The sequence below is a fragment of the Rousettus aegyptiacus genome, unplaced genomic scaffold (assembly GCF_014176215.1).
Source record: "Rousettus aegyptiacus isolate mRouAeg1 unplaced genomic scaffold, mRouAeg1.p scaffold_m13_p_4, whole genome shotgun sequence".
Taxonomy (NCBI): domain Eukaryota; kingdom Metazoa; phylum Chordata; class Mammalia; order Chiroptera; family Pteropodidae; genus Rousettus; species Rousettus aegyptiacus.
Window position 1 is genome coordinate 54,036,675 of NW_023416307.1, and position 24,601 is coordinate 54,061,275.

Sequence of the window (24,601 nt, forward strand, 5' to 3'; positions counted from 1 at the left end):
TCTGCCTCCTCTTTTCCATTACCATGGCTATGGTCTTATTTAGGACCTCACAACTTCTTCCTTGGATTATTAAAAAGGCCAACAACTAGTTTCTCAATCCCCGATCCCTTCTTTCTCTTATCTGATGCCAAATTAAAACCTACTTTTCAAGACCTACCAAATAAGCCCAAACTCTTGGCATAAAAGACTTCCCAAATTCAGTATTGTCCTGATGAATATTATCACTATTTCTTGAAGATCTATTGTTATGTGTAAAGTATTAAGCGTTTTATATATATTAATTGATTTAACCTGACAAAATATGCACTATTCTCATTTTGTACCTGAGAAATTGAAGGTTCAAGAAATTAAGCAACTTGTTCAAGGTTGCAAAGCTAAAAACTGCCAGAAACTACAGTTTTTATGGTGGTTAAGAGCATAGATTTTTTAAATTTAGGCCAGTTTTGACCTGTGACCTAATTAAAAAATCTATGCTCTTAATCTCCATAAAATACCTCATTTACTCATTCTTGCATTATTCATTGTGCTAGACTCTACTGGGAATAAAGATTAAAAAGACGTGGCCACTGCCCACAAGGGAGCACATGTCAACTTACAGTTTCCCACTTTATGTTTCATTATTCTCCATTAGGTATCCTATGCTCTAAGCATTGTTCATCATTCCTACAAACAGTTCTAGTCTATATGTTTCTGCTCTGAAGTATATTCTCTTTCCCTTAACCCACACCTTTATTTAATCTCATCTCCACAGCCAATCATAAATGAATTTTATTTTATTTTTTCTTTTACTTCCCAAATAATCATCAATGAGCTGATATTACTTATACAATTGTCAAGTGTGATTTTTTTCAACTTGATTAAGTTTAACAAAATCTGTAGGAAGACTCCATATTGCTATCCTTAGATGTACTTTCCTCCTTGATGGATTTTCTAGCACCAGAAGGTGCCCCTCTAGTAGATCATTTCCCAAAGATGCCTTTCTCAGTGACCAGTAGAATTTTCCAACATCCTTATACTTGAGATGCCTCAATCACCTTATTTTATCCTATCTTCACTTTCTAATTTCTCTATTCCTTGCTGTTAGAGTCACCCTACCACTTTTTCTTTATTCATCCTCTCAGTTTCCCCAAAGCTTCTCCAAATAGTACCCTTTACTTACAACAGCCTTTTTATTGGTGATAGAAAAAATAGTTCAGGGAAAGAATGCTAAAGCTGGGAGACAAGTAAGCAAATAAAGAGGTATCTAGACAAAAGGAAGATTTTGGATAGGAAATAAACTGCTCCTGAAACTAAGAATGATCCTAGAAAGATGCTGGAAATCTCAGGAATTATGGTCTCAATAGTGACATTGGTGTGATAAAAGGAAGGCCTGGTAATGAACTCGATAAAGTTAAACTTAAATTTCAAGGCCATTTGACTAAACAAGATGAGTAGGGACCTTGAATTTCTCTACAATCTTCTTTGTGTGAACATAAGAAACTTCTAAACCTGTAGGGAATTTTTTTAATTTATTTGAGCCAAACTGATAATGCCCAGAAGTAAGAACTCAAATGCTCTGGAGAATGATAGTTTTGCAGTTCCTTTTATACATTTGTTATTAGGGAGAGAACATAAGGAAGATTACATGAGAGTGGGAGAAAGCAAAATAGGGATTAAATTACAGGATAGTTAACAAGATTAAGGGCCCACTTGAGGGTGGTTATACCTGAGGGTGGTTATACCTACAAGGGGTCTGGAAAGGAGGCATTTCAGGGTATGTTAACCTAGATGCATGAAAACAATGGACAGGGCTTGCTTAAGGCAAAGATAAATCTTTTACTAAAGAAATTACTACACGCTATGACCTGCTTAGTTAGGAATTATGATCAGGTTACTCTATGAGGTTACTTTTTGGTCACTGGACTTGCCAGATTTATTACAGAGCCCCTATCTTCTTTCATATACTGTCTTCATCTTGCATCTTCAACTTCTTTCTCTACTGGAGTCTTCCCAATAATATTCAGGTATGCTTGATATCCTCTTGACTCTATGTCACTTTTCAGCTATAAATACTTACTGTTTTCCCTTCTTTATCTCTTATCTCTTATTCAATACCTAATCTATTCTAATCAATCTCAAAACTCCAATATACCATATACAATATACCATAACTGATATCGCCAAATCAATAACCTTTTTGCTATATATAATGAATTTTTTTTACCCTAAACTCAATTTCCCACTTAGTAATATTTGTCACTGATTGATTTCCTTTTTTCTTGAAATCCTTTTGTATCCAAAATAGCCCTACTACCACTTTAGCCATTCCTTCTTTGTCTCATTTGTGGGCTTTTCCTTTTTGTCTGTCTTTTAAATGCTTGTATTCTTTGAATTCTATCCTAGCCCTCTTTTTACCTTATTCATACTATCTCTTTGTTATTTTAACTATTTTCCTGGCTTAATTTCTATCCATATACTAATAGCTCCAAATTTTTATCTGGAGCTATTTCTTTTGAGTTCTAGACTTGTATTTCCTAGTAACTGCTTGATACTCTAATTATATCTTTCAAGAATATCTAAAATGTAATATGTCCAAACTAAATTAATTGGTATCACTCTAAACCTATTCTCCCTCATTACCTCAGTAAATGATCCCACTATCTACCCAGTTGGTCAAATCACAATCCAATATCCAACTTTGACTTATGTTCTCTCTCACTTCATATATCTAATCATTTCAAGTTTTGTCAATCTACCAGGACCAGGACAAGGTGAGTTGAGTGAAGCACTCACCTTGAACTTAAAATTTAATGACCAGTAATCAAATAAATGTATCCTTGACTCACCCTTAACCCATTCTTTCTCCACATTATAGTTAGAAACACCACTGTAAAATAAAAATCCAACAATAACTCCTCAGCTCAAAATCCTTTTATAGCTCTCTACTGTCCTCTTGATAAAGTTCTAATTCCTTAATTACTTAAAAGGAACTTCATCATCTGATTTCTGTCAATTTCTCTTGTTTATTTTTCTCATTTATGTTCCAGGTGATCTGAATTCTTTTAAGGTTTTCGAATAGGTCATATTACCTCTTACCTCTTTGTCTTACAGATAGGATGTCTTATTGCTGTTTCACTTCTAACCTCTTCTTTGATTAATTACTGTTAATCTTTTAGTTTTCGGATATTTTTCTTTAGACAAATCTTTTTTTACCTTCAAAGTTTTAGTCATTCATCCCTACTTACCTACTATGTGTTCTGATAGCTTTCACTGTACATATCCAGTTGTGACACTAATCATAGTATATTGTAAATTTCTGTTTACTTGTCTGTCTCCCTCTTCCTCCTGGACTATATAAGTTTTTTGAAAGCATAAACTCATGGATGGACCTTGAGATAATCATGCTAAGTAAAATAAACCAGACAGAAAAAGTTGAAAACCACATGATATCACTTATATGTGAAATATAAGCATAAAAGGAATAAAGGAACAAGACAAAGAAACAGAGACTCATAGACATGAACAATTGACTAGTGGTTACCAGACAGTAGCGGGGAGTGGGGGAGGTAGATGGGGTAATAGGGTCAAATATGTGGTGACAGAAAGAAATCTAACTATGGGCAGTGAACACACAATGCAATATATATATGTATATGTATATTTATATGCCGTACTGCTAAATTGTACACCTGAAACGTACTGGATTTTGTTAACTAATGTCACTATAAAAAAAAAGAAAGCGCAAACTCTGTGGCTATCTCATGTACCCCTGTAACCTCAATACCTAGCACAGAATCTGACACATAATAGGTACATTAAATAAATATTTGTTGAATAGCTGAATAAAAAATAAATGAATAAATTAAATTACAGTGAAAGCTGAGAGGACTGACTTATTAGATAGAACACAGAAGCAGCTGACTAATAATGACAGCTAACATTTGTTTCATATTTCATAATTTATAAAAAATTTCACTTGCAGCATCTCTTTTGATTTTCATAATTACTCTGATACGTAAACATTATTATTGTACAATGATCCAGAGAAAGAGACATAGTACTAATCGCTGGAAAACAAGGAAAATATTTGGGGAAATGTTTGGCTTCGAAAGAAGAAGGAAATAGGAACTGTATTATCACAGCTTTCCTGGAATAATCCATAAACTTCCTTGGAATTGGAATTGGAATCTGAGTATTACTACTAGCCACACCTCTGGTAGAAAGTAATCAGACTGAACATTGAATCTCTGGGCTTTTTTCTCTCCATTGAGCTCTTTGGTGTTTGGATTGGACATCTTCCAAGGGGGTGTCACCCAAAAACTCAGAGTGAGAACAGGTTTCCAGGTCAATGATTAGAAACAATTATGTCCAAGTTTCCCCTTAGACTGCATAAACTAAGTAACCTACATGTCCCTTTTCTTCTATTACTGAGTTCTCAGTAGTGGAGAATGCCACTTGTTCTAAGTTGCATGAATTTCCACTTACTTATCCAACTCCTCTTATACTCTTTGCTCAAAAGTAAACTCTTTGGGAGCACTGCAGAATAGGGCAGAAAAAGCTAAACCTGGAAGCTACCTTAAAAGGCACAAAGAATTAAAAATGTCTTCTAATTACCAGATAAATAACAGATGAAATAAACTAGTTTGACAGAAAAGATTAATTATACCTTCCTTGCTTCCTCATATATTATAGTGTAGACCAGTGGATCTCAACCCTGACTACACATTAGAATCACCTAGATATTTATAAAGTTATGGATACCCAGGCCCTATCCCACAGATAAACTGATTTAATTAGTCCTACATTGGGCCCGGGGATCAGTCTTTCTTAAAGCTCTCCAGGAATCTTATAAGCTGTGTTACCTTGAGCTCTTTTTAAAAAAAGTTTTCTGACTTCGTTCATTTAATTTATTCCCAATGTTTATGGAAAACCCCTACAGTTATACCTACCAAAAAGGATTTGAAGATTGAATAAAATAGTTTGCATAAAGTGCTAACATGATGCTTTATACATGACAGGCATTGACGATTATTAGTTTCCTCTTCCCCACTGTACTTACCAAGAGCTATTACCATAAGCAATCCTGGAACTCCAAAAGCCAGTGCATAGCAGTCTTCCCCAAAACACTGTACACCTCCTAAAGAAATAAAAAAGTAACCCTGAATCTTGAGTCTTTGAGGTTCTATTCTACAAGCTTAGGTATTTGAGGTTGTAAACACAGACGTCCTCCTTCCACCCATCGCCTAATCCATAGTCTTTCATTTAGGCCAGACAGATCAAGATTGAAAGAAATTCTCTCAGGTTTTAAGCCCTTATAAAAGAAGATGGAGAGCAGAAAGTCTTGAACAGCTTTTTGGCTGGCCAGAGTAAAGTCTTATACAAAGTCCCTCAGAAAAGATTCTAACCTCTAAGCATGGGTGTGATAAACATAGAAATCAAGCTTCCTGCATTGATGGAGAGGTAGAAGGCTGAGAAGTATCTAGTCCGTTCCTCTTCCTGAAACAAACAAGACGAATCATCAGTTCAATGTGCCTCTTAGCTCCACCCTCCATCCTATGTTCATATTTAGCTGGAGGTATGTATATACACAGAGACAAATTTAGATATTGCCTCCATGGTGTCTGAATATGATATTAGATATTTTAAAACATACCTGGCCGACCCCAGACAAACAACTGCCCATATTTCAAACCTCAGTACAAGCATCTTTAACATCCTTTGACTCCTTTACTTGGGCAGAAATGATCATCATGTATAGCATGTCACTACTACATCCTATATGTATCTATCCTAATATTAATTTCTGTGCATTAAATGCCTATTTCGTTCTGTAGGTCATGAGTTGCTTTAGGGCAGAAATCATAGATCACTCATTTCTGTAATTCCTACTACCTAGCATAGCACCTGCAAATATTATAGAGTCAACAAATATTTAATGACCAAATTAAGTGAATGATTGAGTTAAATAACAGATTTTGTGGAATGTGTGGTAGAAATAGTATTAAAACATAGGACAGTGGTGTAAACTGTTGATTAAGCAGGGTAATTCATCTAGTGCTTATGGGAATTCCGCCAGAGAGTATTAAAGAATGTCCATGGCTGGTGGAAACCTGGAGGTGGGTTTGTCCTATTATTGAATATCTTTTTGGAGCAGTTACCAAATGAAGCAACTTTCAAATAAAGTTGCTAATGCTGCCTCATTCTTACACATTAGCATAATCTGTCCTTCCTCATTTTCTATTATGGTATGTTTCATTTCCTCTTCTGGTCTCCATTTAAACCTTATTCCACCTCATCTATTTGTATAGTTAATTATGCAGAGAATCTCATTGCCAAAATTTAGTTATTTCTCTAAATTCAGGAGGCAATTATAATCTATGGCCCCTTCAGGCAGATAAGGAATATAAAATATAACTCAAATGTTCTAGAGGGTAAGATTCCATTTGAGTTATGACCACAGAAAGACAAGACACAGAGAGAACAGAGAGAGAATGCCTAGAAGCATAATAAATAGCTATAGATGAAGAAATAGATATATGAAGACAGACAAAAAAGAACATTGAGAGCAAAAGAGAAGAAGCCAGAAATGTTGGCTGACATAAGAATAAACTATTTCCCTTGCCTATTCATAACTGCTTCCTCACTGGGCCCCTTTTTACCTTATTCATACTGTTTTTCTCCCTCCATTGACAATGCAAAGTATTTAGGAAAAGAGGGATGATCACATAGACAAATTCATCTATAGAAACTCATTCTGTTTTATTCCAAATGGTCATTTTCTCCTTTCACAGAATCTCAAAGCTAGAGATGCTTAAATCATCTCTACACCATTCATCCTCTCCTATTCCCCAAATGCTTACTACATTTCTTCTTAAATACCTCAAATGAGAGTGAACTCACTACTTCAAATGCTGAATATTTGAAGTTTTTCCTTCTGTCAAGCAACATACTAGTTTCCTATGGCTTTCACTCATCTGTCCAATATCTATAGAGAGCTATAATATTCTCTTTCGTTCATATCTTATCCAGGCTAAATCTCCATTTCCCTCAACCTTTCTTCATAAGATATATTTTTTAGTCCAACAACCACCATAGTCACTTTCCTTTGAATGTATTCCAGTTTTTCTCTCTGTTAACAACCAGTACCAAGAATGGAACATAACTCCTTAGATATCATCTTACCAGTGAATTACTTTAATCTTGGCAAACAGCTACTGGTCAGGCACCTTTTCTAAAGTCTGCTTTACATTCTTGAGAATACAGGAATAACAGGACTCACATGATTTTGTTCAAACTGGTCTCCACCAAAAGCTGCCACACAGGGTTTTATACCTCCTGTCCCCAAAGCTATTAGACTCAGGCCAACCAATGACAGGACTCTGAAATGGAGAGGTGAGAATACTAACCATATTGATATTAAAAACAACATTAGAAATTGAATATAGAGCTCCAGGAATTTAAAAAAAAAAAGTATATAAGGGCAAAGATCTCCTTTACATTTCTAATCTGCGGGCACTTTTCATCTGCCTTCACTGATAAGGAAGACTTGGTAGCGCTTGTGATCTTTACAACCCTGAGGCACTGCCAGAAAGTAATTATTACATAGGAAAATTTTGTCCCTGATATTTCCATTTACCCCTTGCGTGCAACAGACAGAAGCAGATACTGAAGGAACTTTAAATTTAAGCTCTGGTTCTCCATGTTGTCTTAGTCAAAGGGACACTTAAATAGAAAGATCTTATGAACTGTTATAACACATACCTTCACTAATCACAAAACAAAATGTTAAAATTCATCATAATTAGTAGGAGAAGTATCACTAATTTTTGATGGGATATCAATAAGGAGGAATCTAATATTTATTAAATTTCAAACAAAATTCTTAACTCATTAGATAAATACATGTAATAGGTACATTATAAACACAAATACATATGACCTGCTTCTTGAACAACTGTAATCCTCTATATGAACTGAACTAATAGACATCAAAATTTATCAAATGTTTCTTGCACTGTAAACATCAATAGCTTTAGTAAAAATGGATAAAGCAATCAGAATACGTGGAACTACACATAAATAAAATAATTCAAGCTTTGAATATGACTTCTACATCGTCTTATTAGAAAATATTAACAGACACTTTTTTTTTAACCTTGGTAAAGTATAGATGCATGGTTAGGGGATTAGGTGAGAGAACATTGAGGGTATAATGACAATGATTTTCAAGCATATGATGAGTTTTTATGAAGGGGATACTAACTAGGCATTTTACAAGTCCACAGGTGTTTAATAAATACAAATGAGTTCAGATAAAGTAGGAAAGAGTTCAACTGGTTATAAAATGATGTTTTTTTCTTAACCAATTTAGTAATAAAACAGAAGGGTGGAAAATAAAAGGACACTTCTGATTAAAAAAAAAATGTGTAATGAATGTGTGAAACATTTACCCGTCTAATGAAAGAAAAGTGGTTCAATTTATTCCATGATTTTACTCACGTGTGTACCATGTGTCCCCCCAGTATTGGTAAGGCACCCAAGGACTTGATCATATGGCCCAGCACATACACCAAGGAAAGATAGATAATTGTCCTGTTGAAAGAGTTACATCAGTCAGTCTACAAACAGAATTCGGAAACTTGAATAATATAGACCCAGAGTTCATCCTGTTCTTAGTGCCAGGATAAATAAAGCAGGAGGAGGAAGTTGTAGAGGAGGAAAAAGTTACCTGAAATATGCAAGTAGAAATAACATGGTCAATGACGTAAACAGACTAGGAAAAGAGAGAGAGGGGAACTCTGTGCTTTGTAGTGTTAGAGAGAATGGGCATTCCCTTCAAGCTCCTTTCTCATACCTGACCTCTCTTCCCCTTCTCATTCCACACATACACAAAGCATCCCCGCTCTGGTACATATATATCAAGACCAGGATAAATCTGTAGTGAGTAATGATGTTTTAAAGTAAGAGAACCAGAAGAACAGGATATTTTGAGATGTTTTTCTCAAGGAATGTCTTTGGTTCTAGAAATTGATAGGAGTCAAGAAGAACTCCAATTAAAGAGGAAAAATAAATGGCCAATACAAAGAACTTTCTTTAAACCCTACCACTGAGATAAATGGAGAGGTAAAGGGCTCTTAGGTTTAGCTTGGTCACTTGAGCACCTGGGTTAATTGTTATCCCTGCCACAGTTTCCTCATAGACAAGTTACCAAGAGTGAGGAAGGAGCCAGGGACTTTCAACAGACTGTCTAGTGATAAAGATCATGCAGCAGGTAGGGACTTCCTTGTGGTTGTTTTTCCAAGAAATCTGAGTGGCAAATGGAAAGTAGAAGAGTGAAAAATTCCAGTAAGAACATATGTAGAAATATATACATTGAAATATGGCACACTACCACATGTACAATATACTCCTCATGCAAATTACCACACTAGCATTCTCTTTGTATATAAGTAGAATGTTAGTACTAGAAGGAACCTTGGATATATTATATATTTTACATTTGCGATTTTAAAGTGTTATATACCAATGTGCACTATAAAGAATTGAATGAAGTTATCAGAGAGAGGCTGGAGATACAGAAATTTTAGGTTGTAGATTTCTCTTCTAAATGCCTAATCTTCCTGGGCTGGCTCTTCAGGGAAGGAATCTTAGAAGGTTTATAATGACAAGTGGGAGATAAGAAGTTGGGTGACTAATCCATGGCTACTTAATATCAGAAGAAGGGGACAGGCTTTTGCAAAAGGTTTTGTAATCTTCTAGAGAAAAGTTATCTTTGTTGGAATAAAAAGAATAAATAGAAAGAAAAGGAATGAAAAGGGACTGAAAAAAGGCTAGCTTTCATGAACTCAAAAGAGATGATCTACACTAAATCATCAGAAAAATCAAAAGGAGTCTGAGCTGGAGTAACAGAATCTGAGTAGGGAGATCAGACCATTATCAGATTATTGGACAAAATGAATGAGAGAAGTGTAAGTGGCTTAGAGCTGGGGTCCTCAACCCCTGGGCTGCAGGCCGCACAGCAGGAGATAAGTGGCTGGCAAGCAGACAAAGCTTCATCTGTATTTGCAGCCACTCCCCAGCGCTAGCATCACCGCCTCAGCTCCACCTCAGATCATCAGGCATTAGATTCTCATAGGAACACTGGTCCCTGGTGCCAAAAAAATTGGGGCCACTGGTAGAGGAAAATAGGCAGCCTTGTAGGTCGTAAACTCAGGGAATTAGTCTAGGTTATGAAGAATATAAGAGAGACCGGTATTGACAGGCAACTTTAACAAAAGGAGAAAGAAGTTAACAGGATTGGAAATTCCACATTTGAAATGGGATCATTGGGGTCTTTGTAATTCCAATCATTTGACACTTAATTGTTTTAGATAGACTTGACCAATCTTTCATTTGCAAATGGGGAAAGTGAAATTCAGACACATAAAAGGACATTCATAAAGTTATGCTGCATTTAGTATTCATTGGAGTTAGGTTTAGAACTTCTGCTTTCTAACTTATAGTCTGGTGTTCCTTCAGTTTTATCATGAACGAGTTAATATGGAAAACGAAAAGGGAAGAGGAAGCACTCTTAAATTTTATCTCATCACCAGAGCTATTTTTAATTAGAGCTTAGGAGCTGTGAAGAAGTAAGGTACAGTGATGGCAGAGGAAGAGACCTAGCATGAAGAGAGTCAGCTCTGATAAGACAAAAATGATAGGAGGAGCTTACTCAGAGAAAGAGAAAAGAGAAGTGTAGAGAGACATCCAGAAGCATATTTGGCAATAAATACATTTAAGAAAATGGTTGTAGTGACTGTCAAGGTGAGTCCAGACTGATAGCCATGGGTCACAGGTCATAAAAACCAACACTAGAGATAAGTCATCTTCATGCCTGCCCACACTTATCTTCTATCTTATGCCTGTATCTGAATATCTGAGGGTAAATAAATTTATTCATTGAAATATTTATCAGGCACTCTTCTAGGTGTTGTGGATGAAAATATAAAGGAGGTTTTGTTTTCTAATAAGTATTTGGCAGATATTAGATTTATACACAAATAATTATGACAAGATGGAGTTTGGTAAATGTCACATGAGGGTAAAAAAACAAGGAGTTCACAGGAGAGTAGACTATTTCTGGCTAGTAAAGAAAGGTGAGGGACAGCAAATACTACACAGCGTAGGTGGCATTTGAACTGAACCTTATCAGGTTAGGACAATGCAGAATAGGGGGAAGGAGATTCCATGAAATAGAAACAGTGCAAGCAGACATGAAAAAGATATACTGGCCATTGTGAGCCAAATATTATTAGTATTCTATTTTTCTCCAGTAAACATTCTTGAAAGGGAGTAAGTATGACAATAGGAGCAGAAAGGTCAGTTGGGATGACATTAGTGGACAATGAGTTAGTCAGCAGGAAATTTTGAGCAGAGTAGTAATCTGAACAAAGATTTCTGTTAGGAAGATTAGTTTGACAGTAGTGTAGAGGTTCAACTATAAGAAAAGGATATGGGAAGCAATGATAACATTTTAGGCATCCATTTCAATAGCCCAATTTAGAGGTAATGAAGACTAAAACTAGAGTAGTGGCAAGTAATGGTAGTGAGATTCACTGTTGAAGAGGGCTAAATGTAAGAGATATTATAGAAATGGAATTGATAGAATTTGATAACTGATTGAATGTGGGGTATAGGGAAGCTAGAAGAAAGAACAGGTTTAGGAAATGAGGATAAAGCAAAACATCCAGGAGATGAATGTCAATATGCAGTTATAATGCATAATAGAACTTGAATGACAGGTTAGGATTACATAGTTTGAAGAGCTATCTGCAATAGCTAATATTGACAACACAGGGTTTGCTGAAGGAGAATCTGCAAAAAGAGAAGAGAGTAAAAAATAAACCCTAAGGAAATGCCTACATTCAGAAAACAGTGAAGTAAACAAAAGGCAAAAGAGAAACCAGATATGGAAGAATCTAAAAAAAGTATGAGGAAGAGAACTAGAAAACACAGTGTTAAAGAAGCCCAGGGAAATTTCAAGAATATAGAAATGATAAACACGCTGTAATGTAAAAACAAGTTCAAAGTGAGTAACAATTATTAGAAAAGACCCCTGGAATTTGTTAACAAAGAGATCACTGTCGATGATCTTAGAGAGAGGAATTTCAATAGGATAAAGAGATGATTTATGCTATATTTTATTGTACTTACCACAATCTGCTCTGTATTAAAGCTAGTTGAACATGAATAATGTGAAGCAGGTATTTATTTCTTATTCATCTCTTTATCCCCCATGTTTCTTCAAATAGAGATATTTGGTTAACATTTATTGAATTAACCTGATCAGATTAAATTGAATTTAATTGGATTCTATTACAATACATTATATTATTCTACCTGAAGGAATTATAATGAAGAGTGAGAAAGAAAGACAACAAATACAGGTGATTCTTTTAAAAATTTGGAGATAATTATAATAAGACAAAGAAGAAAGGAAAAGGAGGGTTAACATAGTTTGTTTAAAGATATCAGAAATTTGTACCTTTTTCTAGGTAGAGAAAATGACCATTTCTGAGGGAGAATTTGAAGGCAAGAGAGGGGACTATTGACAGTACAAAAACCCTAGGGAGAGAGAGGTAGGTAAATGCGTTACGTATGTTAAAATTCATCTAACTGTGTATTTAAGATTTTTAGATTTATGTACTTTAAGTAAACCTCAAGAAAAAAATAGAATTAAAAAATTTAAAAATACTTCAAAAGGCTCATGATCAAGGGCATAAGTGGAGGTTGTTAAATTTCCCTGAAATAAGCAGGAAGCTATTGTTCACCAAATCTCAGAGCTATATACATCTTCAATTTTAAAGGAAGTCATTTAAAGAATAAAGTACAAGTCATATATTCTATAACTGAATAGAGACCACGGCTTACACTGTTTATTCTGCAAATGGTACCAACCCCCTATCTGGATGGACTTGGTAACTAATGCTACACAAGAAGCAAACATAGATTTCACCTACCATCCTTCTTCTCTCAAGTCAAAATGTGTTTAGTACTGTGTTGTGGTTGTAGCTGTAGAGAAGGTGCGGATTATACACTTTAGAAAATGAATATATATAGGCCAAAGTGAGTTATAAACCAGTTTTTCTTAAGAGGATTCCTTGGAACACTAGGTCTATAAGATATCCTGAAATAATATTCCATGATCAAACAAGTTTGTGAAACACTATGTGCCACAACCTTTTCTTGGAGATTTTGCAATGCATATTAGCATGTTAAAGGCTACAAGGAGTCATGCAGTAAAGAAACATTTTTAGCTTTGTTCAGCAGGAAATCTTTAACTTCTTACATATCGTCACTCATTGTATCCTATGTATATTGTATCTGATTTTCAACAGAATGTGCTTTAAGAAATGCTAATTTAGACAAATTTCTAGATGATAAGTCCAGAGAAAATAACTGGGTGATGGATATCTAAGATTCATCTTTTAGCCTATGAGGATAATGTTACAGGGGACAAGTATAACATTATCCTATAATTTTCTCTTGGTGCTATTTTCAGGGACTCAAAAGATACTGAACTGAAAAGACCATAACTCTAACTCATAAAACTGTATTCTTAAGAAGGAAACTATATAAAGATGTTAGAGAAAAGAAAAAGAGGGTAAAGGAGCTGAAAAGAGGGACCCATGAGAAGATATTAAAGGAGTTGGAACGATTCAATATGGAGAGTAGATCAAATAATGACATTGAAGTCTCTAAAATTATAAATTTTCTGGTGGGTAGCAATCTTTATTGCTACTGAGATCAAAACAAGAATTGGTCTAAACTATAGAATAGAAGATTAAAATTAAATTTAAGAAAAACAAAGTAACTCCTTACTGAAAAAGATGTAAAAAATATTGGAAAAACTAATAATGAAAAGAAATAGCCTTTCTGTGTTTCAGTCTTAGAGAGATTCTTATTTATCATAAATGACATATGTTCTTGCTTGGAAGAAGAGGCTAGAACTGATAACCTCTGCACAATTAATCTGTGAAGCTTCTGGAAATGTGATCTTCCATCTTCCTTACTTGAATTTTCCCAACCATGAATCAGCAATGGCTGCTCCCAGGATGGGAGTGAAATAACAGAGGCTGTTGAAGGCATGGTATACAGATGTGGAGGTGTCTTCATTCCAGTGCAGGAAATACAGGAAATACAGGGTTAGCACAGCTGAGGCAAAAAAAAAAAAAAAAAAAAAAAAATAAGAAGAAGAGGCAAAATAAGACACAATTAAAGTGACTTAGGGAGGAAGTGCATTTGATTTCTGGTCTTTGAAGCTGATTTCGATCTTCAATATTCCTATCACTGAAGTGACTGAGGGGTGACTGCCAGTAGAAGCAGGGCCCATGGAAGCTGTTGTGAATGGGATGATGCTTATGGTGTGAATGGGTGTGTACAAATACAATATTCCTTCCTTCAGTCTATGTGCACACATAGTATCACTTAGGCTAGTCAGAAAGATAACATGGTGCTTCTTTCAAAATCCCTTCCTTCTCCTTCCCAGTGACAATCCAAATCAAAGAAATGAGGAACAGATATGAACGCTGGAACTCAGATGATGAGTGTTTTCCCACTTATATTCTTACAGCCTGTGTTCTGGTTTCTATTAGGCCTTTTTGTTCTTCGCCTGTATGAATTACTAGGTGAAACCCTATGAGGCATTTATTGGCAGCCCTGGCCAAAGGAAAAGACCAATTTGGATGAAGTCAGAAAGAATTGGATAAGGGAAAGAAGTACATACAAGAAGACCAGATGTTACAAACATGGGGTGGAGATGAGCAAGACTTTGAGACACAAAATTACCTTTCATGCCATAATAGGAAAAGCGCTCACAGAATTCATTCACCACAATGAAGACAATGCTCAGGGGATAGTTCGAGCCACAGATTTTCTATGAATCAGAAAGACAATGGTTCAGCCTTGAGCGCCACCCTCTTTCCCAATTTAAACTACTAGATTTTTCCATAACAGAGAAAATCATTTATTTTAAATCACCACGATAGGTAATGTAAAGCAATGGTATGTATCTACTCTTCATGAAACAGCTATTATACTTAAAATGCTTGCATTTTAATATAGCACCAAGATTTAGGAGTGATAGACGCTATTCTGAATATTACGTTGTTCCTCATTCATTTAACATGGCACTGCTCAGACATTTCTTGATCTTAAACACAGGACCTGCTTATCTTCCCACAACTACTAACTGAAAAGCCTGAGGCTCTGGGCAGAATAATCATACTTATTTCTAGGAATAGAACAAAGGGGTGACCTATGGAGTGCTTGATGTCCAATCAGTTACATTCATACGTCAGTAACCTGCTTAGCTCCACTGTGAGCACTAACCTCTCTTGTCCCCACCTGCTCTTTTCACCATACTGGGAAGAATCCTGGTAATATGATGGCTTCTCATTCAGAGGCTGCTGGAGCCAGGCTAACAGCCCAATAGAGATTCCTAGAGGAAGCCGATTGATCACCTTGACCTTGGGCAGAGAGTTCTTAAATCTTATAAAATTAAATGTCTGTTCTTGAAGGCTATTCAATAACATTTTCTTCTTAATGCTATTGGACATTAAAAGGCCTATGCTATTTCATGCACTATATCAGTCAGAATATAAGGAATGTCATGTTTTATTTCAAAGCCCAACTCAGTATGATAGCTCAACATGAGAGGGGGGATGAAGATATCTGTCCTTGGGAGAGTCATATCTTGTCATGAGATTTATATTGCCTCTTATTTCATAAGAAATTTATGTATCTTTGTAAGCAGCCTTAAATATTTTTGGACCAGAAAGATATACTTAAATAAAGTAATAAATTTAATGTTTTCATTCTTTTATCCATATGAATAGATATAAACGACCCTCCTAAATATTAATATATGTTAATGTATGATGATAACTCACTTGAAAGACAATGAACTGACTTCTCACCTTTCAAGCTCACAGCTTCAGAATTATATAATCTGAAATTTACCGGCATACATTCACTAGCTATGTATCACTGTCACCGGCTGTGTTAACACACTGATCCTGGCCATGTCATTACACCTGTCTTTTTACTTCAGTTCTGTTACTCCAAGGAAATGAGAATATTATCACCTTGGCCCATATTAAGAACTCAGTAAATATTTGCTATTATTACTATAATTTTCTCCACTACAGGACTTTAATGTGAGGATTGAGTGGGGTAATAAATTGAGGAGTGTTTTAATAAGTCTATAATTCAAAATATTATTATTACTTCTTCGTTTCTCTGTTCTGTTTCTCACTGTAAACTGGAACAAATAGTAAGAAACAGTGGATCTATTCTAAACCTCCTGTTGGTGTCCAGCATAAGACTCTGCACACAGGAGGAACTAAGGGCTGAATTTTTATATTGGTAAAGAAAGAACAATCACACACAGTTCTCTAGACAGGAGTGGTTGCCAAGTTTCCCTGGATAATCAAACTGCATTTTTTCCCCTTCACCCAGGGAAACTCAGAATATACAAAGAAATGCAGCAAAGTTCTGGATCCCAAGTGAAGAACTTTGACAACCTCTTGCTGCTGCTTTCTCTCCTAAGTAAAGCAAGCTTCTTCTTAGATTTGGTTTTCAGGTTAATTTTAATTCCAAGAAAGAATAGTTTTTAATAACCTAACACAGTTCAGCAGAAGAGACCAAAGCAGAAAAGCAAAAGAGCGAGTCTGTTCCTGTTGGAGGCAAAACAGAAAGAATCTAGAGACTCACCGGAGGTGGCTTCTTTGGAAGGCTAGGGGGTCGAGGTGGTACCTCTTCAGTGGAGACAGGTGAAAAAGAAGTATCCTTGGACTCATTTATCTGGAAAGGATTCATAGCTGGCTTCTTTCTCTCTCCTCAAGCATTTGGCTTTGGTAGGCACTTGGGACAGCTGCCAGCCTACTGTGAAAAGGGGGATTGGGAGGGGAAGAGGGGTGGCTTCAGGAACTAGGTTTAACCCTATGGGTGTTGGCTTCAGCAGCTGCCTAGCCCAGAACAAAGCACAAAGCCATAGGAAAAGAAAGAGTTGGATCGTAGCGACTAATTCAAAAGAATAATTAAATAAAGATAAAGCATAGGTAAGTAAGAACAACAGATCACCAGATGGGATAATATAATGCTGTAGAACTGCAAAAGAATGCAAAATAGTTAAGACTACAACCCCTCAGCATAGATTTAAACATTGATTTTAGGATAAAATTGCTGCCATTTACTAAACATCTATAATGAATTACATATGTATTATCTATCTACCTATTCTAATTCTTGTTACTATCCCCATTTTATAGGAATGAAAATCCCAAGAGTCATGTGGCCAGTAGGTGGCACACAAGAAAGATCAGTATTAGTAAATTGAAATGCATAGAAGGACAGTCAACACAAAATTGAAGACAGATGTTGATTTTGGTTTTCAACATAATAAAGTTCAATTAGAAATATCCTATAAGCAATGAAAAAGGTGGGGCTAAAGAAAATCAGACAAAAGGATTGGTGATGTACATTTGGGAATCATTGTTCTTTGCTAAATATGTGCCCTGTGCTTTCATCATTGTTAAATCCATCATTTCATTAGTAAATAAAATTTAATTTTAGCAAAACTTATGAACCAATTACTTTCTGGGCACTACTGCAAAAAAAATTTCTTATTTCTTAGTGGATGGACTCCTAAATGACTCTAGACTATACTTAGTCCTTATCAGAGGAGGAACAAGAACAGGTATGATGAAGATAGATGCATTTTATACAGTATTATTTTTGCTAAGTCAAAGAGTTTTGTAAAGAACAAAAAAGTGAGATGTTTGTCTAGATGTCAGTCAAAAGAAAACAAAAGAATGGTCAGAGAGCTATAAGAAAAAACAAAACCAACAAGAAGTTCAGCAAATAGGAAATTGAATTTTTTTTTTGAGGATTTGGGAAACTACGACTCTATCCCTAACAAAATTTTTACACTACCCATTTGAGTCATTTATTGACATATTAAACCAGGAAAAGTCTACCCTTTCCTCCCTAAACTCTACTTCAGACTTTGACCATGTCTTCCCAGTTCTGATTACATGCATCTCCCTTCTCTCCTACCAACTTCTACCTAAAAAGTCCAGCTTTATTTCTGACAGTGGCGTTAATAATTAAGCTGTAGTTATTCTTTCAGGAAGTATTGCCCTTTTGGTTTGGTTAATGACTCTGGATGCAAAACAAATCAACAGTCAGAAGTTATCAGTCAAGTTAACCACTAGAGGCACAGATGCCTTGAAGATCTAATTATGTCAATGGCTCTCCTTGCTCTAGCCTTGTACCTAGAATGGCATTTGATGAAACAGCACCTATATGCGATGCACCAATTCATTTGTGCTCATAGGTACCCAAAATACCAAACTTTGGAGTGTTTGACTTCAGTTCTCTGATTTGCCTTTTAGATGAAATTCTTTTGATTATGGCAATATAATGCTAGTATTTATAGAATCAAATAATATCAGAGATGAAAGAAATCTTAATCTTGTCCTATGTAAACTAAACTTCCTTGATGCTGAGTCATTTATGTAAATTCACATATATAAGTATATAATGTATGTATACGCACGCACAAACATAGACACACAAATGCAAATTTATAGGTCTTTCCCTTGAAAATTCTTATTCAATAGATCTAGGTAAGGATTTAAAAATTTTATTTTTTAAATTAAATTTGTTGGGGTAACATTGGTTATAACATTATATAAACTTCAGGTACACAAATACTCTATTGGGTGTTCACCTCTTAAAGTCTGGTCTCCTTCTGTCACTTTGTATTTGACCCCCTTTACTCTTTTCTTCCTCCTCCAGCCCCCTTCACATTAGGCAACCTTCATTCTGTTGTCTATATCTGTTAAGTTTTTTGTTTTGTTAGTTCATTTGTTGTTTTTTGTTTTATATCCCACATTGAATGAAATTGTACAGTTCTTGTCCTTTTCCATCTTATTTCACTTAGCATAATAATCTCGAGATCCATCCATGTCGTCGCAAATAACAATATTTCATCTTTTTTATGGCCAAGTAGTACTACATCTTCTTTATCCATTGAAGGACACCTAGCTTGTTTCCACGTCTTGGCTATTGTAAACAGTGCTGCAATAACACAGAAATACATATATCTTTAAGAATAAGTGTTTTTAAATTTTTTGAGTAGATACCCAGAAGAGGGACTTCTGATTCATATGGTAGCTCTATTCTTACTTTTTTGAGGAACATCTAAACCATTTTCCATATTGGCTGTACCAATTTACATTCCCACCAGCAGTGTATGAGGGTTTCCTTTTCTCCACATCCTCTCCAACACTTACTTCTTATTGATAATAGCCATTCTAACAGATGTGAGGTGGTATCTCATAGTTTTGATTTGCTTTCTTTTATAGCTAGTGATGTTGACCATCTTTTCATGTATCTGTTGCCCATCTGTATGTTTTCTTGGGAGTAGTGCCTGTTCAGGTCCTCTACCCATTTTTTTTTTCTTTTTTTTTTTTTTTGTCAAGCTGTATGAGTTCTTTATATATTTTGGGTATTAGTTCCTTATTGGAGGTATCATTTGCAAATATCTTCTATTGTTGATTGCTTTGTTGTTTTGTTGATGGTTTCTTATACTCTGTGGAAGCTTTTGTCTGATGTAGTCCAATTCATTTACTTTTGCTTTTACTTCCTTTGCCTTTAGGGTCAATTTCCAAAAAAAAAAAAAAAAAAAAAAAACAAAAAAACCCTCTGAGACCAAAACCCATAAGTTTAGTGCCTATGTTTTCTTCTATGTATTTTATTGTTTAAGGTTTTAAATTGAAGTCTTAAATCCATTTTGGGTTAATTTTTGTGGATGTTGCCAGATAGTAGTCTAATTTTAATTCTTTTGCATGTGGCTTTCCAGTTTTCACAACACCATTTATTGAAGAGACTTTCCCTTCTCCATTAAAAAATAGTATATGTATAGGTTTCTTTCTGGGCTCTCAATTCTGTTCCATTATTTTGTGTGTTTTTATCAGTACCATATTGTTTTATTACTGTAGTTTGTAGTATAGTTTGGGTTAGGGAGTGTGAAACTGCTGGCTTTAAGAATATGTGCTTCTAACAAGCACCTTTGATTCTTGTGATAGGGATTGGGAAACATTGGTTTGAAATCCTTCTCCTAGTCCAGCCTCAGGAATATTACAGAAGAGCTCAGAAGAGACAGAGCAAGGACTAGAACTCCAGCCTTCCAAGGCCTATTCTGGAACCCCTTCTATCATATCAAGATGCCTTTTATACCCTAACATTTTTGTTAAGTTGAAGTCAGATAGAAGGATAAAAGGAAAAAGACCAAAGAGAAAAGCAACTCCTGGATAGAAATGGCTATTCAGAGGCAAAAAAGGTAATAAAAATGGAATAATCTAAAGTATTAGTGCTAAAAATAAAAAATATTTGTGGCCTTAGTGCTTATAACAGCAGAGGGTGATATTTTACAGTCAGATATAGAAAGGACACTGAAGCTCTAAAATGAAAAATATGAACATATTCAGAGAGCAGGTAAATATCAAATTAAAAGAACAAGCGTTTAACACGTGTACGAGTATAAAATGAGCACACAAAAATAAATTGTATTTAAATTCAGCAAAAACAAATAGAAAATTTCAAAAATATCTCTAATAGCATAAAAAATATGTAGATCTAATGAAAGATGTTCAATCTCAACACTCAACACAATGTTATTATAAGAAATTTCAAAAGATCTAAATAGGCATACCATGCTAATGATTTTGAAGTTTCATACTGTAAGGATGTCAATCAATATTCCCCACCCAAATCAACCTATAATTTCAACACAAAATCCCAACAGGTTTTGTGAGTGTAGAAAATGATTATTTTATTTTTAGTATTTGATTTAGCTTTAGTTAAGTAATAAATGACAGTTATGATTTTCACATGAACAATGATGAATAGGAAAAAGTGAAGACAGATTAGCTGAAGGTAGGCCAGAGAAAAGAGAGATGTAGGAGAGATTAAAACCAGAATTTAAGGATTAAAAAAAAAAAAAAACCTACAGAAATCTCTATGGTAAGAGGTGAAGCTGAATAAAAAATTGTTTCAAAATTGCCAAAAATTGGAAGCAACCAAGATTCCTTCAGTATGTGAGTAAACCGTGGTATATGGAGACAATGAAATATTATTCAATGCTAAAAAGAAATTAGCTATTAAGCCATGAAAAAGACACGGAGGAAACTTAAGTGCATATTACTAAGTGAAAGAAGCCAGTTGCATACTGTATAATGTCAACTATATGACATGCTGAAAAAGGCAAAAACTAATGAAAAGATCAGTGATCCAAGAGTTGGAGAGGATGGATGAATAGACAAAGCACAGAATTTTCAGGGTAGTGAAACTATGCTGTATGATACATGTCATTATACATTTGCCAAAACTCAAAGAATGTACAACACAAAGAGTGAAATCTAATCTAAACTATGGACTTTGGGTAATGTTGTGTCAATGTAGATTCATCAATTGTAAAAAATGTACCACTCTGGTAAGGATGTTTATAGTGGGGTAGGTTGTATGTGAGTGGGGACAGGGAGTATATGAGAATTCTCTGTACTTTCTGTTCAGTTTTGCTGTGACTCTAAAACTTCTCTAAAAAATAAAGTTTATTAATTAAAAAAAGAATTTGCTGCTAGTTGGTGGCTTCCAACTATAATCTAATATTTATCATTTCCTTCAAATTAAAAAAATATTATAGATACGAATATTATTTATCTGTTTAACACTTAACTGCTTGTTTTTTTCTCAAAAGCAAAATAAGCAAATGATGAAAAATATTATGATAACAGTTGTTTCATTAAAGTGACTGTTTTAGCTTCAACTTTACTCTAAATTATAGTGTAATTTTGTGAGGAATCAATGCATTTTCAACAAAAATTTAAGAAATATGAGACAGAAAAGGCTCGGAGATATAATTAAAACCACATTTATTATAAATCAGTAGTTTTAACATTTCACAACTAGAGAGAGCAATGAGGTAAAACAAAGCACTGAACTCTATAACACCTACTCTATCACTTGTTAACTAACAACATGCGGGTAAGTTACTAACCTCTGAGTCAGTTTTTTCATCTGTAAAACTTCATAAAAGTTTTAAGATTAAATTTAATACTGATACTCATAAAAGGTAAAAAAAAGTAACAACTGAAAATTCTGAATCAAATTTAATTTAAAGATATATTTTCCTTAGTCTTAGGAATTTTTATTCTTCATATAAAATAATCATGTCTTGTGAATTTTGTTTATACTTGAATATTTCTTCAGTCATCACTGTCACTTCCTGATTCACTCAGCTGCAAATCGTTTCCTAAAATAAAAAATAGCAAAACTGTAATTAAATATTTTAATATTTAATATATTCATTCTTTGATAACATAAATATTATACAAAAATTCCAAGTGATACTGGTTAGTCAACATTTCATCATTAATAATCAGTGATACAATTTAATCATTAATAACTCAAATTAATATGCCTATAAAGAAAAAATACACCACCAACCTTCAGCATAGTTTTAGTATCACCTGGCATCTATTTCAGGGTTCTTTCACATACCAACTTCACCTTTTTTATATCATGATTTAATTATATCAGGAAATGAGAGAAAATGTAGTTTAGAAGATCAGACTATATCATTTTAAAGAATGCAAAAACGTTATATAATTTGTTTACTTAAAAACTGTGAAAATCATTGTTTGTTAATAATAACTTATCATTGATTCCTCTTGTAATTCATCCAGTGCTTATGGTCATGAAATTTACATTCTAGTGGGGATAACAGTAAACAAATAAACAAATATATAATATGTCAAGTAGAGATAAATACCATGAAAAAATGAAGATGGGCGTGGTGGTGGGAGGTGTTATTTTAGATAGAGTAGTTGAGAAGGATTCCTTGAGGGGTGACATTTGAAGAGTAACTAATGAAAACATGGAGGGGGGTAATTGTCCAGGCTCAGAGAACAGCACATACAATACCCCAAGGCAGAAGCATCCTTGTGTTCTCTGATTATAAAAAGGTTGCTGTGGTTGGCACATAACGAAAAGAAAGGGAATGATAGGAAATGAGGTCAGAAAGATATTCAAAGACCATGGTTTATAGGCCATGGTAATAACTTTGAATTTTGTTTGTAATATAATGGGAATTCAACAGAAAGTTTTAAGCAGGCAACTGAATTGGACACTACTGTATATCAGTGAATAAAGTACAATAGTGTGAAAGAAATACGAAATCAGGGAGAGCAGTTATGAGTCTACTGTAGTTTCTCCCATAAGAAATAATATCGGCTTTGACTCAGGTGGTTCAGGTGGAGGTGGTGCTAAGCGGTCAGATTTATGCTTTGAAGATAGAGAATACAAGACTATCAAAAACACTGGATTTAGGACATGAGAGAAAGTGAAGAATGACCTCCAAAATTTCTGATCAAAACGACTGAATAAATAAATGGTGAGAAACACGAGAGGAACAAGACTGTGTGAGAAAAATCACAAATACAATTTTCAACATGGTACACTTGAGATACCTAGTAAATTTTTAAGTATATATGACAAGGGTAATTGGATATACAAGTCTGAAGCTCAAGGTAAAGGCTAGAGCTGGAAATAAAGATTTGGGAATCATTGATTATAGGAATGTGTTTGAAGCTATGAGATTGGATAAAATCATTTGGGTACTCCGCGATCCACAAAAGCTGGTATATTTTGAAGTTGTTACCCAATTTAAGAGGAATAGTTTTTAGGCCATATATAAATTGTTGTATGATATCTCTGTCTACTACTTGAACTCCAGAACTGATCATATCATTTGATAAAAAAAATCTGCTAAAGCTTCTTTTGTACATCTGGTTCCCATTACCATTTTATTACTTTCAGGGCTTAAATTTCCACTTGTTATGTAACTACTGAATGGCATAAGACTGTTCAACTTGATATGATGCTTGTAATATGATTCTCTCAAGTGATACAAATCCAAACATCCTGAGTTTCACTTTTCTTAACAGACTTCATGTTATAGAGGTTATATGCATAGCATCTCCATGCTGTTAAAATGCTCAGTCATTTTTGAAGATATGAGATTAGCCTTTGACTATGAGCTGCTTAGTACAGGTAATACGTTTTCAATCAAAATGGTAATCATGACTTGGGAAAAAAAGACAATACTCATGGCACATGCATTCAGAAATCTACATGAGAGGTTTTCAATGAGAGCAATACTGCCCCCTAGAAGATGTTACAGAAATTTATGTGAGAGGTTGCTTGTCCAGATGATTTGCAGATTGCTAGTATTTAGTGGGAGGAGAATTTAGGGATGCCAAATGTCATACAATGCTGGGGCCAGACTTGTACAATAAAGACCTTTTCCACAGTCTACACAACTTGTAACTCCAGTAGGGTAATCGTGTATGAGAAGAACTGTTTATAATTTTAAGGCCAGAACCTAATTGCGTTTTTAATTAAATTTATTGAAGAGACATTGGTAAATAAAATTATATAGGTTTCAAGTGTACAATTTAATAATACATCATCTGTGTATTGCATTGTGTGATTACCACCCAAAGTCAAACCTCCTTCT

The 24,601-nt window shown here is 34.7% G+C and overlaps 2 protein-coding genes across 5 annotated transcripts in view; both read right to left on the bottom strand.

Moving 5' to 3' along the window:
* SLC15A2 (solute carrier family 15 member 2) overlaps window positions 1-16,906 on the bottom strand; it is a 39,427-nt gene extending 22,521 nt beyond the window's left edge. Inside the window, exons 1-7 of one of the 4 annotated variants that reach the window (XM_016119946.2) lie at window positions 16,732-16,906; window positions 14,806-14,893; window positions 14,031-14,172; window positions 8,479-8,571; window positions 7,259-7,358; window positions 5,385-5,475; window positions 5,039-5,116 (exon numbers count right to left, since the gene is read on the bottom strand). In XM_016119946.2, coding sequence (XP_015975432.2) covers window positions 5,039-5,116; window positions 5,385-5,475; window positions 7,259-7,358; window positions 8,479-8,571; window positions 14,031-14,172; window positions 14,806-14,893; window positions 16,732-16,836 — 697 coding nt within the window. In that variant the 5' untranslated portion in view covers window positions 16,837-16,906. Of the gene's footprint in view, window positions 1-5,038; window positions 5,117-5,384; window positions 5,476-7,258; window positions 7,359-8,478; window positions 8,572-14,030; window positions 14,173-14,805; window positions 14,894-16,731 lie in introns of those variants that run through there. The other 3 variants (XM_016119962.2, XM_016119952.2, XM_016119971.2) reach the window with 3 other exon arrangements.
* Window positions 16,907-22,174: 5,268 nt separating this feature from the next.
* EAF2 (ELL associated factor 2) overlaps window positions 22,175-24,601 on the bottom strand; it is a 30,002-nt gene continuing 27,575 nt past the window's right edge. The window contains exon 6 of the mRNA XM_036219506.1: window positions 22,175-22,336. Within this exon, the coding sequence (XP_036075399.1) occupies window positions 22,290-22,336 (47 nt within the window). The 3' untranslated portion in view covers window positions 22,175-22,289. The remainder of the gene's footprint in view (window positions 22,337-24,601) is intronic.